Source organism: Bacillus rossius, chromosome 8, assembly GCF_032445375.1.
Source record: "Bacillus rossius redtenbacheri isolate Brsri chromosome 8, Brsri_v3, whole genome shotgun sequence".
NCBI lineage: Eukaryota > Metazoa > Arthropoda > Insecta > Phasmatodea > Bacillidae > Bacillus > Bacillus rossius.
The window spans coordinates 53,841,594-53,858,571 of NC_086336.1; the positions used below are offsets into that span (position 1 = coordinate 53,841,594).

General features: G+C 36.8%; 1 protein-coding gene across 1 annotated transcript in view; it reads left to right on the top strand.

The window, feature by feature from the left end:
• LOC134534957 (E3 ubiquitin-protein ligase lubel) overlaps window positions 1–16,978 on the top strand; it is a 90,754-nt gene that overhangs the window by 24,456 nt on the left and 49,320 nt on the right. Inside the window, 1 exon segment of the mRNA XM_063373711.1 lies at window positions 15,166–15,328. Coding sequence (XP_063229781.1) covers window positions 15,166–15,328 — 163 coding nt within the window.

The window sequence follows — 16,978 nt, forward strand, 5'->3', positions numbered from 1 at the left end:
CTAACTGAAACTAAGTGTATTTTGGAGGGGTCCGGGTTAGGGAGGGACCTAGGTGCGTCTCAGGCCGAAGCCTATACGCCTAGTCATGCTGGGATTAGCCAAGCAGGGAGAGGGTCGCATGCATCATGTGCTAGGAGGGGATTGGCCAGCCATGGCAGCGATTGGCGCCATGACTAACTCCCCTCACTCTTAAGTCTAGACTATAACTAGAGATAGGTTGGGCCCAGGTAAAACCTGCATAGACACAGGGAAAACCCTGGGCACATTCATGCGGGATACAAATTGGCATGCATTACGTGTAGGAATTTACAGGAGACAGAGGATGGTCTGGATGAAGTGTTGGACAGAGTAGAAAAGAGTCTACCATGCGGGCTTTGGGCACTTGGACTCGTGGTCCGCTTGTATCTGGAATATTTGACCAGGGACGCAAGCGCCCCTGGTGGTGAGTGGTTACACTGACCACTCACTCCGCCGCCAGTCAGCACCTAAAAAACTAAGAAACTAAGACAGAAAAAAAAAGACTTACAAACTAGGCATTTCGTTACGAAATATGCAAACACCCAACTCAGGGATGGACGTGCAGTGCTTAAGATAAAACTAAAATAATAACTATAAATTTTTTTATTTTTTTATTATTTTTATTATTACTTTAGAAATATCTATTTTTGGTGACTATTACTTAGTATCTAGGACTTATTACTTATTTACAAATCTCTAATATCTACTACTATAGGTACGACTAGTTAAATATAGAGGAACTGTCGGTGTATAAAGTTACAGGTGAATTAAGTCAAGACCTATTCGCATTTTGGTATTTTCGCGGGAATCTACACCCGAACAGTTCCGAAGTTCTTCGAAGTTAGCCGATCGCCTTGGAAAAAAAAACACCATATTGCAAAAAATTTATATTTTACAGTCATGGAGATGGAGTATTTTAAATAACGATAACCTAACCTAACTTAACTTATCCTCCCAGAAAAAAATATAAAGAACTAATATTTACTACACTGACTGAACCTCATGGAGGTATAAAGTAAGGGTGTTGGTGTGTGCTATCTTAGCCGTGTTAATACTTGAAGTCAGAGTGACAACGACCACTAACCCCCATTTCCTATCATCATATCAAAAAAATTTTTGATTATAATGAATTTTAACGCTAATTTGTTGTAGATGCGTTGCTATGTTTATATTTATTTAGGGGATTGGCCAACCATGGCGGAGGTCCGCAGCTCGGGAGGAGCCGAGTGTGCCCGATCAGCTCCGAAGTGGAGTGGCAGGGCGTAGCACTCGCCGTGATTCAGGAGGCTCGCGCGTGTAATTATAGCCGCGGCCCCTGGGACAGCCTCGAGCGAAGAGCGGGAACGGAAGCAGTGTTTTCGCATGAATGCACGCTCGCATGTTTCCCTGGTGACTCCGTGGCTAGATCCGCCTGGGGCCTCTTTTCGCGAAACTTCTTTTTCAAGTGGAACTTTTATTGTTTTACAGCCGGTAGAGTAATATCAGAATCACGGTATAACGGAAGTGAGTAGGCATGTAACTTACGTAACGGATATTGATCCATGGTGCGAGGTTTATTTTTTTTTTAAATTGTTATAAGCTGCATCCGAATACTAACTAGCCTAATGGAACCCCTGGCTAAGGAATTCATTAAAAGTTCATCGTAATGGACGCGGCCATTTTGTCGTTGCTTTAGAATCCTCAGAAGGGATGCCGATACATCCCTAAACGCGTCCACTAACTCGAGATTTCCAGCAATGCAACCAACACTCGCATCCACTGATGCGTCCCTACATCCATTAGCTTTTTTCTGTATGTAAATTTTCTTAAGATTTTCTGTAGGTATAAGATTTTGTTTAAAACTTTATAATCGTAAGTGATAACGTAAATAGAGAAAAAAAGACGTCAATAAAAATTATTGATAGGCGAATTTAATACTAAATGAGTATTAAATGCTCATTATAAGTATTATTTTATAATTTGCGTTTCATAACAATTGTTTTATTTTGATCGCTAACATTTATAACATGCACGCTACATTAAATCTTTTAAATGGGTCTTTGTCATTTACGTGTTTCTGAATGTTCGTAGACATCACGACTCGAAATGGCTACGTACACATTAGTACGACCAACCGTAAACAGGCGGTGCTAGCAGTAGAAGTATTCGGATACTTGTATCAGTCGATTTGAAATGCGTCTTTTAAAAGGTGGCTGCATTTGCTAAGGGATGAAAGGGGTATATGTGCTATGAACGCATCTCTATTTACAGCCATAACTATTATTAAGAGGTTATGTTGCCAAAACATGTCAGTAACAAGTGTGGTTGTTGTTGCCAAAACTCGTTAGTTACAAGCGTGGGTGTGGTTGCCAAATTTTGTCGATTAGATGAGTACCAACTGCTACACTTGTTACACATGGCTGAAACTTGTACCTACGTACACATTAGTACGACCAACCGTAAACAGGCGGTGCTAGCAGTAGAAGTATTCGGATACTTGTATCAGTCGATTTGAAATGCGTCTTTTAAAAGGTGGCTGCATTTGCTAAGGGATGAAGGGGTATGTGCTATGAACGCATCTCTATTTACAGCCATAACTATTATTAAGAGGTTATGTTGCCAAAACATGTCAGTAACAAGTGTGGTTGTTGTTGCCAAAACTCGTTAGTTACAAGCGTGGGTGTGGTTGCCAAATTTTGTCGATTAGATGAGTACCAACTGCTACACTTGTTACACATGGCTGAAACTTGTACCTACGTACACATTAGTACGACCAACCGTAAACAGGCGGTGCTAGCAGTAGAAGTATTCGGATACTTGTATCAGTCGATTTGAAATGCGTCTTTTAAAAGGTGGCTGCATTTGCTAAGGGATGAAGGGATGTATGTGCTATGAACGCATCTCTATTTACAGCCATAACTATTATTAAGAGGTTATGTTGCCAAAACATGTCAGTAACAAGTGTGGTTGTTGTTGCCAAAACTCGTTAGTTACAAGCGTGGGTGTGTTTGCCAAATTTTGTCGATTAGATGAGTACCAACTGCTACACTTGTTACACATGGCTGAAACTTGTACCTACGTACACATTAGTACGACCAACTGTAAACTTGTACTTATGTGAAACGGGCTCCCTGGTTGCTTGACAGTTAAAGCTTACAAATTTGTAACTAATGTCCGGGTCAAAATAAGCATAGCATTTACACATGTTTAGATAGTTATATGCACTTACTATAGCGATAAGCACTTACACTACACAAAACTAACACAGCGACCTGGCTACAACGAACACAAACCTTAAACCTTTTCCCATTCATTTTTTATTACGGTTGTTTAAGACTTTGCGAAATTAATTAGGGATGCTTTAGTTGGTAGTGTGTAATCATAAGGTAAAAATAGTATTTGAAAAATAAAATTCATAGTCACAGGAATAAAGAAATTAAATAAAAAATTAATTGTTCTTCTTCGGTAAGTGCGCCGTAATGTTTATAGCGTAATATTGAATGAAGTTCTCGGATAATACGTAGTAGAAAGTTCATAAAGTATCACCGTTATAGCAATAACATATTAATGTATTATTAAAGTGTTTAAACTAGAGCGAAATCTACTTAATACTAATGCCGAGCTTGTGCAAATGCTTATAGAGTGAATTAGGTTTAGTTCAACTGATATGCATGAAACTGTGTTGTGTTAATGAAGTGATAATGTTGATTTTGCTCGGGCCTTAACAAACTTGTTTACTACTAATTTTCTACGTAGCTCACATCTTAAGTAAGTTACATTTACAAGTTCACTAATGATTCCCTTTGACAGATGTTTTGGACTAGCTCTTATTCTCATGTATGTGCTTATAACTATACATGTGTAAATAATATGCTGATTGTGACCTAGCCTTTAGCTCACGTTTGTATATAATTCAATTATAGAGAAATGAGCTAGAATAATAAACAAATTCGTGTTACAACTAATAAATAATAATTGATACCAGTACATAAAATTAATGAGATGGTTTTGCCAAATTATGCTAAACCTTGGCTACATTCGCGATAACAAGCAAACAGCACTGTCAAAACTACATCCGCACACAATACAATAGTTCGTAACTCCACAACTGTATCCGCTCCCCCTTGTATTTACTTCTGTCGAAATGTTCAGTTCCAAACGTTTTTATTTTGTCACCTTTTATTATATGAAGTAGTTGGTTACCTAAGTCCTTGAATTTAATTTTGCCGTTTTATTTTTAACTACTAGAAAACAAGCATTGTCTCGTAAATATATACCACAATAAAATTAGTTTCACTTAGTATCATTGAAATGCACACATTTAAACAATTGGCGACGAACAGAAATCGGTGCACAGCACAGAGTGAAGTTAGATGTTCGACAACTTACTGTACGCCTTGTGCGTACTGTTTTCCTGTGTTTGCGTTGTGTATGCGCTATTGCACATAGCCCGGAATTTAGTAACAAGTGTGGTTTTGTTGCCATTTCTTGTTATTAACACTTGTCACACACAACTAAAACGTTTAAATATTAGATAAAATGTTTAAAAATCTATGTGAAATGACTATTAGTAACACCCTGTTATTACAAGATCTTATTTTAGGTATTGTTAATGACAAGGCCTCACCTTTATGGAACACTCCTTGGTGTTAGACATATCGCAAAAGCATGCGATAGTTCATCTTCATAAAGGGCCGCTATAAATTTTCCTCCCTAATTTTATTTTCAGTTGTTTAACATATTAACATTTTACACATATTTAGCCGGCTTTCGTTGTAAAAAATCTCACGAGCTTGAAGTAATGTTAGCCATCTCCTATATAAAAAAAAGTTGACAAGATGAAAATATCTGACACACTCATAATAAAACTAAGCTTCACTAGCAACAACTAACTTTAACATATGTGGCAAAATATACGTGTTTACTTATAATAAAACAAAAAATCGTACCTCATACGAAATATACGCACATGTAAGAAGCTATATAAAATTGTCTACGAAAATATTACAATTAATATTTTTGATAACAATTGCAAAATTTTCACTTTGCGACTGCTCTAAGAAGCAAGAAAATTTAAAGTGTAAGAAAATTTTCGTAAATATTTTCATAAGTTAAGACATAAGAATAGCATTACTTCTGATAGAGGTATTTAAATAACTTTGACCATATTACCATATGTCCAATCGGTTGCACATACCTTTTGATCGTATAAATTTATAACATGAAAACAAAACCTGTAAGAGTGACTGTGTAAAAAATTGTAACTTTTAACGGTGTTTGAAGTACGGTTGTATTAATGTTCGAAAACAGAGAGTATAAATATGAGAACAAAAAGTGGTATGATGAATTATTGATATATACTTTAAAAAAACTCTTAACACTGACTGACTGTCGGTGGGCCTAGAATCATGAAGTTTTGCGTATGAGTTCCATATACAACGTAGGTGAGCGATGAGAAAAAAATTTGGAGAATTCATCCCTTAAGGAGGTTAGATAGGGGAGAAAGTTTGGGAAATCCCACTGAGAACACAGGTAGTCCGAAATAAATTACTGATGGTCTGGGGTCGAAGTATGGTTCCACGTAGACCAATAATGAAGTATTAGAAAACAAGCCTTCTAGTAGAGAGCACGACACGCAGTGCTCCTGCGAGGTATACTGTACAGCTAAGCGTGGCGACAAAGCAAAATGCGGAACCTCCACGGGACAGGCGCTCTTTCACATTAGACTTATCAAAGCTTTTTTATCTCTTCGCCCTTCTGAAGCCTCTGTTGTATCTCCGCGACCCGTGAGCTCCACCTCGTATCGGGATTTTTTTTTTGAGGTGACAACGTCTAATAAATCGATGAACGCCGGCTGCACGCAAGAAAAAGTGTCCCGTTACGCATATTGTTCCGTTACACTGTGTCCCGTTACGCTCAGTGTTCCGTTACGCTGTCGGCGAGTGCAGTAATAATAGGTTATGCTACAATTTACTAAAAAATTATGGTGATTCATATAATTGATAGATATTTGATCACAATTTATTTATATGAAAACTTGTCCATAATTATATTTAAACTTTATAGCTAAACGCCAGTTTTTAAAATTTATTACAAGTCATCTAAACGTGAACGTTTTCGTCGACTTTTTATAAAGTGAAGTGAAAAGTTAATGTGGTTTTCATTGCTTATTACAACAAAAATTTCGGCAATAAAGGTTAATTATTCTTGCATTTTAAAAATCTGATTACTAGTATAATTTCAAGTATTTATTCTTTTATTATTAAAATAAAAATTATTCAATTTTATTCATAAAAGTATGCATTTATTTCGTCAATGTTTTGTTATGACGTTGTCACGTTAAACTATCGTCCGTAAACCGACTTTACAGACAACCAATTTTTTTTTAATAAGAAAATCGATAAGTATTGTTGACTTTCTCTAGCTCAACATGCTTGGAGGTGCCAAGCTGAAAAATTACGTGCACAAATACATGCTGCAGTGCCTGTGTTTTGAACATTTAACTGCCCACTGTATTGAGTGGTTTTCAGGTGATGGTTTAATCTTGCGATCAAATCGTCACGAGTAATACAAGCCACAATTTCTCCGCTGTACCCAGCACTTTCCCGTTATTTAAAACGAAACAATATCTCCAGCCTGTAGAAATGAGATCTAATGAGACTCAGGACATGACTACGGATATTAATGAGGTAGTAATTAAATTATTTTGCTTCCAATATTTCGTATTTTTGCCCATGATTTTTTATTAAATTCATTATATAACCATATTTAATTGTTTATAAAAGGATTTTTTTATACTAAACTAGAAATTATGATTTTTCCTAAAGGCAAATTATTATGTCAGTCCTAGCATGTTACCGAAAGCATGGATTCGTGTATTATACAGCTTTTGGTTAACCGTTTGAATTTAGCTTTTGTCTTCAAACTATTTTTAGTATATAATTAATTAATCAATAATAATACTGTTTCTAAACTCCACAGAAACGTTAGTTTTTCATGGGTTTGAGAAAAACCTAATATTTATCGATTTATTAATGTTACACGTCAAATAAAGTGTTTGAAACCGAAGGCTACATACAAATGGTTAATTCAAAACTATATACCACACGATTCCGTGCTTTAATTATATGCTAGGACTCACATAAACATTTGACATCTATATAAATAAAAATTTTAATGTTCGTTCGTTCAAAATTTTAATTCTCCGAAAGTTCTTCATCGATTGCTTTGAAATGTTGACACAAAGTTGCATTCAAATATGCGCGTGTTTTTATATACCTATTTCACACCTGCGGCAGGTATGAAGATAGAAATAAATATAGTTAAATGTAAATTTATGTTTGTGAGTTCGTATTCTGTTTTGTAAAAATTTAGATAGGAAGATATAAACTTGAAGAGATAGAGCGAGGTGTATATATATATTGATGTATAGAGGGATGAACAGAGATATAGGGAAAGATAGAGTAATATGGAGATATATAGAGATGTTTATACATAGAGAGAAATTTAATGAGATGTATAGGGACATATATAGTTCAAAAAAGTTACAAAACAATTGAAAGAGGCTTAAAAACACATGCCGGGCATTAGCTAGGTAAGTTCATTAAAAAAATCAAATAGAGTATTGTTTATTTGAAGAAGAAAAATACATTTTACGGACAGTTAAATATGGTTGTATTATGAATTCATTAAAATTTATGTTCAAAAACACGAAATATTAGTAGCAAAATAATTAAGGATCGTATGAGCAACCGTTGGCGTTGGTTTCGGGTCCGTGCTATCTCTGGCACGGTCCAGAAAGACATATTCCGGAAGGGCGTTGTCAGATCGTGACCTTTCCAGCGAGGCCTGCCACACGCCACAAGCTCACACGTCTGAGCGTTCTAAACCTGGATCATAAAAAAAACAAGCAAGTCTAAACTTAGTTCTGCAGTGGAGCCACGAAAAAAAAAAAAAAAATCTGACGGGAAAAGAGAGATGTACCTTCGACGACAATAATACCTTCTCATAGAAGCAGTGATCGATTGTTATGATAAATTTATCGAACGCAATTTTTTTTTTTAAATAGGGCCAATCATAATTTACTAATGCTGTGACATTTGAGGCAATTTCAAGATAATCCATACTAATATTATGAATGCGGTGATTTTGTTGACCTTCTTTCACGTAGCGATGGAGCAACGAATCGACACGATTTGTTGCACGTACGTAGATAGTTTATGGTCCAGATAGTGACATATACTGCGTATAATTATGAAATTATGTCCTTAAGTGAGCGAAAAAAAGAGGAAAATTCAGTTTTATAATAGAAAATCATAGGAGTAGGTCGTAGACACGCAAACAGTGTGTTTGTGTCATTTCTCTATTTCCGCCATACGGTCATATAGTAAGGTCTGGCAACTTCCTATCATTCACCTTGGCGAAACACATCCGCTTAGTGAAGTTCGCGGCTGCTAGCAGACTAAAGGCGCTAATAACAGTTTAGTTTAGAACTTCGTCAATAGATGGCGTTGCTTTGAATTTGTAACGCGCTATCGTTTGGTGCGTCCGTCACGTCTTGCCTAGGAGTTTCCTGCCTTCTCACAAAATGAAGCTGAAGATTGGCGTCACGGTTTTGCTGATGAGTAGCCTTGATGCATCGAAATTGTGCAATCAATGGAACTTTAAAATCTAGGTGTCCCCTTTTTCAAGTGTAGGTGTGTCCTTACTGCTTGGTAACTGTATAGTGCCCGAGATAGTTTTGCGCGCTGTTAAAGTAAATAAGTAGCAGGACCGTGTAAGTGAGTGTTGTTTCCGTAAACCATGTCTTTTTTTTTTGTGAGCTGTTTGATGCAGGGATTACTGCAGCGTGGCTTAAAATACGAAAGAAACCAGACAATACATTCTTGATAATACGTAGTCTCCTTCCTAGGTTCCAATATTATTGCTATCGCGCTTCAGAGCGCGAATTTGTGACATTTAATGGGCAATTATTGACGTGATTCAAACCACTTCACTGGAAAATATTCACTTTTTTTTTTAATAACAGATTACTGGATTATACAAATTTATCTTCAAGCAAACATGTATTGATACATTTTCTTTGTGTAGGGCTAACTAATTGCTATAATATTATTAAATACATAGCTCAGTTCACTGGCTTGATTATTTCGTTAGTCCATTTTCATACATTTTAAAGAGTCACGAAAATTGTTTTTACAGCTACATGTCATTGTTTAGATTTTTAATTAAATTTTATTGGGAAGGAGGTATGAGATTTCTAGGTTACCTAGAGTTTGTAGTTATCCAATTTCGAAGTAATCCAGGTGAAGAATGTTTTTGGTGACTAAGTTGAAATTACTTTCAGAATATTTAACCAAGACCTTTTTAATGCCCCAAGCATTGCATTTCACTTGAACTGAAATGTTTATTTAAAAGGAATGAATTTAGTTTTCTAATAATATTTAATTGTTTTAAGTTAATAATTTTGAATTATGTTTATCAGATTGGTATCATCAATATGTTGACTATATATTGGATATTCTATGCCCTTGTTTCATAAGCAGGGTTTTGTCAATAGTGTTCTATATTTAAGGACATAAGTCCCTAACTTTCATATCTGGTACCTACTGTTTTTTTTCCTGATAAGATGAAGGGCACCGGTCTCTCTCTCTCTCTCTCTCTCTCTCTCTCCCAGTTCCATTTTGTGGATAAGGTAACATTAACCTTTAAAATATTAGTTTCGACAAGCTCTGTACAGTAAGCAATTGTACAACGATGTAATTTGCCAGGAAAAAAATTTAGTAAATAATACTTGTTTCACTTTTCACAAATAGTAGATAGCAAATAACATACTGTAGTGACGAAATCTATTACAGAACACAAGTTGCAATGCTCAAATAGTGCGATATCCATATAAATTGTACTAGATAATAAAAAAAAACATGAAAAATTCAGTAATCGAATAACTTTACATGGCGATCCAGTGGCGGCATTACCAATGTAAAAATATTTTGTACTGTTTACAAGGTTGCCAACGATATCACTTGTAAAACTGCAAGGCACAGCTGTGTAAAATTGCAATGGTACAAAGCTCTGCGCCTTGCAATTTTACAAGTGATGTCGTTGGCATTTGAGTTTCCAAGGACTAATCTTGAAAAAGTAGGTACCAACAAAAAAAAAAATGTACAATGTAAAGTTTGCGGGGCCGTAATATTTTGCAGAGGGGCCTTACCGTTTGGTCTGTGGGTAATTTTGGTGAAGAAGGAGGGGGAGGAGGACATGGAACAGCCCTCAGACAAAAGGGTTGTTAAATGAATAAGAAGAACTATAAGCATTATTTCAGCGTTATTATAATGCGAATAAATTACGTTTGTATTTTCAAGTGTATTTATATAAGTGAGGTTATGTTTCCGGTTGTATAACGATTTCAGGTTTCTGTAAGCTCCCACAGGGAGTGTCGGTGGAAGGTTTAGTAGTCTCTTAGCCGTTTTCATGGGGGAGTTTGTGAGGTTTTGCTCCCGTTCGTATTATTTATTCCCTTTATAAATTATTAATTATTACATTATTTGATGAATAATTCAAATCAATAAATTAGAACATACATTCACCATATTTATTTAATTTCTATATAAATTAAAATTTATGTCTGTTCATTAAATACCGGTAATTAATATTAGGTACAAACATGTTCTAATAATATTAAATATTGAGAATTTATTTGATTTTATACTTGACCAAACGTATTAATAAAGTCACTCCATTTCTTTTATTTTATTTATATTAATTATTTGCATGCAAAAGTAAAGTTAGTTTTTTTTTTATTTCGCCAAGTAAGTAATAACTTCTAATACGGTTACATAAGTACACGTACCCATTTTTTTGCTAGTAGTTACGAGCCCACCCAAAAGATAGCGTTACGTGTCTCCCACTGTAAGAGTGGCACCTCTCTACCGCCCTCCTTGTTCTATGGTCGGGACTCGGGAGAGCGCTGCAGCTGTCGATAAGCCTATGATGTACATTCTGTATTGCGCAGACCCGAAGAAGCCCGAATATCTACCTTCGGCCAACTACGGGATAATTTTTTATTACTTTACAAAATTGTGGATGGTTGGTTATGTTAGGTTAGTATAGCTACATTAAAAAATACTGTCAAATCATTTTAATGGTTGTTTAGGAATTGGCCGAAGGTAGATATTCGGGCTTGTTCGGGTCTGTGCAATACAGAATGTACATCATAGGCTTCCCGCTGCTGTCGCGCAGCTGGCGCAAAGTCAGGCCGAGGGAGCCGTGTTCAGAACACGGCAACTGTAGACGTCATTCCCGTGCTCCAGTGGCGAGGCGTGAGGTTTACATGAGGGGAAGCAATAACTCCGTTCACACCAAAACATGATGAGGTTGGGGGGGGGGGGGGGGTCTGGGGGCCCTCCGCCGGGAAAATATGGATTTCAAGGTACAAAATGGTGCTATTTAAGTAGTTTTCTTAACTGAACATTGACTATTCCACAGGTAGAAAAATTGACATTTTTTTTAAATACATTATTTTTGAAAAATAATGATTGACTTACATTATTCTGATAGTAAAATACCTACTCTACATTACTTATATACTAAGTGGGAGTGTAGTATCATCGTACGCCCACAAATCCCCCACGCACTGCCAGCCAACAGCCCGCGGGAGAGATGCGCGCGCCCCGAGAGACGACCGCCGACTGAAACGCGACATCGCCACCTGCCCTGCCGAACTGTGGCGGACATAGCCGAAGCAGTCGGCGGAAAAATTCCACAGTCTGCTTCGGCCATGTTCGCTCCAGTTCGGCAAGAAAGCGTTACCTTCGTAGCTTCTACCGCGTATTTTTCCAGCCAATCCCCTCCCTGAACCTTTGTACCATGCCACCCCCCTTCCGAAAGGAAACTACTGCGGCAGCCTTCCTGCTGAAAGCGGTCCTGCCAGCGCTTCTAAACCTAGCAACGCTTCTAAAACAGCATGTTTTTGTGTCAACGAGTTCTTTTTTTATAGCGCACAGCGCACAGTATTGGGTCCCAAGAAGATAGTGTAAAAAATACATACACCTAACTGCACGAGCCAAAGTAAAATACTATTCTGAATAAAATATTTATTTAAAAAATACAATGTCTGGAAACTGCCTGGGCAAGCACTGCTTGCCTTGCTTGCCCTGACGAGACGCCACTGCCGTGCTCACGGTCTCTATAATTATCTGTGTGGTAGATCAGCAAGGCCGCGGCAGCCTTCGGGAACATAGAGTCGTCGAGGCTTCCTGCCAACATCACGGACCCAAAATTTCTACGAGTTGAAGGAAGAAAAAGAACCACAGAATTTATCCGAGAATCGAACTTGAAATATTTGACTTAAGCTGGGCTCAAAATGATCCGTCTCGTCCGTCCGTACAGTTGAATTGATTATTTAAATACAGCACTCACAAGCTGTTGCAAACTGACACCTTCTCGCGACAGATAACGGGTGGAACGGGGAGCTGAAGCAGCAACGGAACGCGTTATTGGTTGGTGAAACGGGAACACCCGGAGAAAACCCGACTCTGCCGAGAATAGAACCCGAATTGCCTTTGGTAAGAAGCTTCTTCAGAGCTGTTGTCAGGTTATGGTTTGGGCTTTAAAACATTATGAAACCACCATCCATCTGGCTCATGCAGTTTTTTTGTCTAAGCTTTGAGAAAAAAAAAATGATAGTTGTTTCATTTGCATGTAACTTCATTGTGTGTGTGTGTGTGTGTGTGTGTGTGTGTGTATACACACACACACACACAATATGACAAATTGGGTGACTGCAAGAGAAAAAAAATTTCGTTTGAAAATATATAAGTAGTTGAATTATCCTGTATTTGGGTTTACTCATGTCTTATTATATTTTTTTTAACGGGGCACTCAATTCAAATTTTACTTATTGGTTTAGTAGGTTAGAATCTGATAATTTTCTATGTTTTATTTGTACATAAACATGTAAATAGTACTATAATGCTTTGACAAATTTGCAACAACTTACAAACGAAAATTTTGCATCAGCATTCGTGTTTTTTTTTTTTTTTTTTTTTTACTTTTTATCCCAGATCACATTGTAGCTTGAATAAAAAAAAAAACTTAAATGTGCGCAAGATTTTTCTTAGCATGATACTTCACAGTTCACTCGCGAAGATTCATCAGATCACACGAGGCAATATATTCGGATTGAGCATAGTGCCTCTGCAGCTTGTGGCCATAGAATACGTATCTCTCTCACTCTGTGTGTGTACTGTGTAGTCTTCTCCTACTCCTCTCCTACCCACCCACAGGCTATCTTTAGGTCAAGGAAGTGATATTTTGCACCGTTCAACCACCCGAACACACTATCCTTTAAACAGCATCCGTTGCCTTCGGCTTTGGCATGATGATGTTTCCGTTTTTAATTACGTCACTGTTCACAAGAGTAGGTAAAGCTATATATTACAAAAATAAAAAATAATGTTACGAGCAAATCCATGTGTTCTCGTGTTGAAAATACACACTTATAAAACGAAAATCGAAAACGAAATTTAACGTAGAATTCCTTCAAATAGTGTCGAGCGTGAAATACCTAATTTTAAATGTTTTAAATCCTTGGTTGTTTTTTTTTTTTTTTTTTTTTTTTTTTTAGCCAAAACCTATTCATATTTCCGACTATAGCATTAACCATTTGCTTGCAGTATCACCATCGATTGTAGCAATGATTGTAGTGACACAAATCGTTCCAGCCCATCAATAGAAATTCACCTAACATTTCTTCGACACTGCTGCTGCCTGTTGTCGCGAATTGGAAACGTACGAAGTTCGTTTCACGCGAACAAAGATCATGTAGTACCAGTAAATATTGACGCAGCGTTCAGAGTAATGATCCTTAGATCTTTCTTGGGGTAAGATCATTGGAAACGAGGATGCGATATTGTGCAACTGATCAGTAGTGATTCGTAGCGGAGATCTATGCCAATGAGTTATGAGCGCAGTGTTTGAAACCGGACGGTCCCTGCTGTGTGGCCAGTGTTGCCAATTTAGCGCCTTTGTCGCTAGAAATGTCATAGCGACAAAAAAAGTTTTGACGTCAAAAATAATTTAGCGACTTATCTGACGACTTTTTAAGTACAAATCAAAACAGTTTTAGAAAATGGATTCGTTTTTTGTCAACTTGAAAAAAAAAAAAAATTAAACTTCAAATTCTAAAGAGTAGATAACGCAATAGATAGTCGTTAAAAACAATGATGCGTTGATTTGTTAAGAGATCAGTTGAGAATATGAAATAGGTTTGTGCATCTTTTGAAATACCATCGGAAGTGCTGTACCTCAGTGGAACGAAGAAAAGTTCTTCTTTTGCAACAACAGGGTGTCCACAAGGAAAAAAAAAAAATAGGCGAGAAAAAGGCACTAGATTGAAAAAAAAGTACTAAATTATAATTTGTTATGGTTTTAACAATTTAGGAAGTTATTATGACATTGCAATGCTCGAACTTAAATATCACACCGCACACACATACATTCCATAGTTTTTAAAAATAATTACGGTTGATAATACAACATATTGGAGTTACTGCAATATTATTATATTAAAGAAAAAGGTTCTAGATCTGAACGTAAATGTACTAGACCACTAAAAAACTTATAAAAGTACTAGATCTAGTACGAAAGTACTAACTGTGGATGCAACAAAAACCGATGAACTGCAACACCAACTGTTGAGCGACGTTTAACCCTCTACTTCAACTACGGCTGTGTCAAATGAGCATGAGTCCAAATAATTATTTGATTCATTAAGTGACGACGATGAATAACTTACACATATTTTTTAATCTGATTTAAATTCTTGTTACTTCTTGTTACAAATGTGTGATTTAAACAACAATTTATGATTGTTACAGTAATGATAATATAATTAATTATTTGTTAGCATTTTGTTATATATTTGTTGTTACACACGATGCGTTTTTTTAATTATAATTTAATTACCAACAAATCTTTATTAATTTTTTATCACGTCCCTTCCCCTCCTTTTCAGACCGCCACTGGCCTTTCGTGCCCCCTCCCAGACCGAAATCCTGGATCCGTCCCTGGTAAGACCCAGTTTTAGCGGCTTTCCAGCGACTTTCGATATTGAGCCTAGTGACTCGGATTGATTGGAGTTGGCAACACTGTGTGTGTGGCCCCCAGCAAGCGTGCAACGCCCGCCAGCAGCAGCAGAAGGACGAGAACGCGGCGCCGCCCCCACTGCCCCAGACGGAGCCGCCGCCGCTGGACCCCGACTACGAGGTCATCGAGTTCCCCGGGCAGCAGTACTGCAACACTCCGCCGCCGCCCAAGCCGGCCGCCCCAGGTGAGCACACCCTTCCTGACAACACTTCATGTCGCCACCACATTTTCCAAATATTTTTAGACGGTGAATTTTGAATACATCACAACTTGTACCTACCTAGGCCTATAATAAGAGAAACATATCAGTTTTTAAATATATGTGTATATATATTTATATACATGTGTATATATATATGTATGTGTGTATATGTGTGTATGTATCAATGGCGGCTTCAGGATGACTTTTCGGGAGGGTCTATCGCACAAAGAAAGGTTGTTGTTGCAAAAAATGAAAGTGGTCAGATATTGGCCTTGGAATATTATTTACAAATTACAGGTTTCAAATACAGAACCTTAGTAGCTCCATGCAACTATTGATGAGATAAAAGTTTAACATACTAAATTAAATATTTAAGTAAACATAAATATGGACTAATCAATAAAATTGGTCTTATATACTTGCGTGAATGGACAAATAATTCAGTTCATCTGCCTCCCAACATTTTCTTATTCAGTTAAATAGGTATTTATAGTAAAAGTTACTCTGCCAGTTTAGTGCTGATGGACATTTACCTGTGGGTGCGAGTAAGCAGTGGCTCAGCGGCAGCGATACAATCGGAACGGTGCGGGAGTATTAACCTAGCAAAGTGACCCTGAACACGGCTGTGAGGACTCGAGTTGTGTCATGAATTTGACCAGGAAGTCTGCCGTGTGTGCTGTCTGCAAGGAAACTTGTGCAAGTATTGGAGTTCGTGCCATTTTCCTGGTTAGAAGTGTATTTGGAAATCTCCAAAGTTTATGCTTGCAGAAGCATTTGGAAGAGTAAGGAAATAATTGAAAGAAAATGGTGAGTCTACACTTTCATCGAACGGAAGTTCATTGTTTAAAGTCAGCAAAACTTTTCATCAGTGTTTATCGTGTAATTAGGAGGTAACGAGCAAATTCACGTGTACTCATGATGCAAATACACATTTAATACGAAGCTCGGACAAAAAAATTTAACATGGAATTCTTGACCTGCTGGAATTTGTTGCTGGAGCAGCTTCTTTGACTATTGAATCATTCGAAAATTTTAACCAAAATTTTAAACTATATAATGGTAAAGCTCCGATAAAAGCGGAAAATACTTTAAAAAAAATACTATAAAACCCGGCTTTGAACCTTATTTTCGACGAGGAATGTTATTAAAATATTGCCTATCTTGTGAAAATTCACTAAACTGTTATACTATAAAGTTTCCCTTTGGCTTTGTAAACTTTGGTTTCACACCATCCTACACAGATGGCAACACCGTGCTTGTTACACATGCAAATTCCATCACATTCACTAAATTACTCTCACCAAATGCTGAATACAAAGAACTAAGATGTTCACATTAGTAAATAAGGATTTGGATGTGTTTGTGATTCAAAGATGTAAGTATAACTACCAAACTATATTTGATTTTGAAAATAAATATAAAATTTTCACTAACATTCTTACAGGGAGCAATTGTTCTGTGTTATATATGCAATTGTTTTTTTAATGTAAAAAATTAAAACAAAGTAGTGTATGTGATTTTAAACTGTACAATTACCAATTTTTTTTTATTAATTTTGAAGGTATGCATTATAAAGCTTTGATGTAAACTGGGTATGTGATAAGGAATTTTGTCCCTGGGAGAAATTTTTCG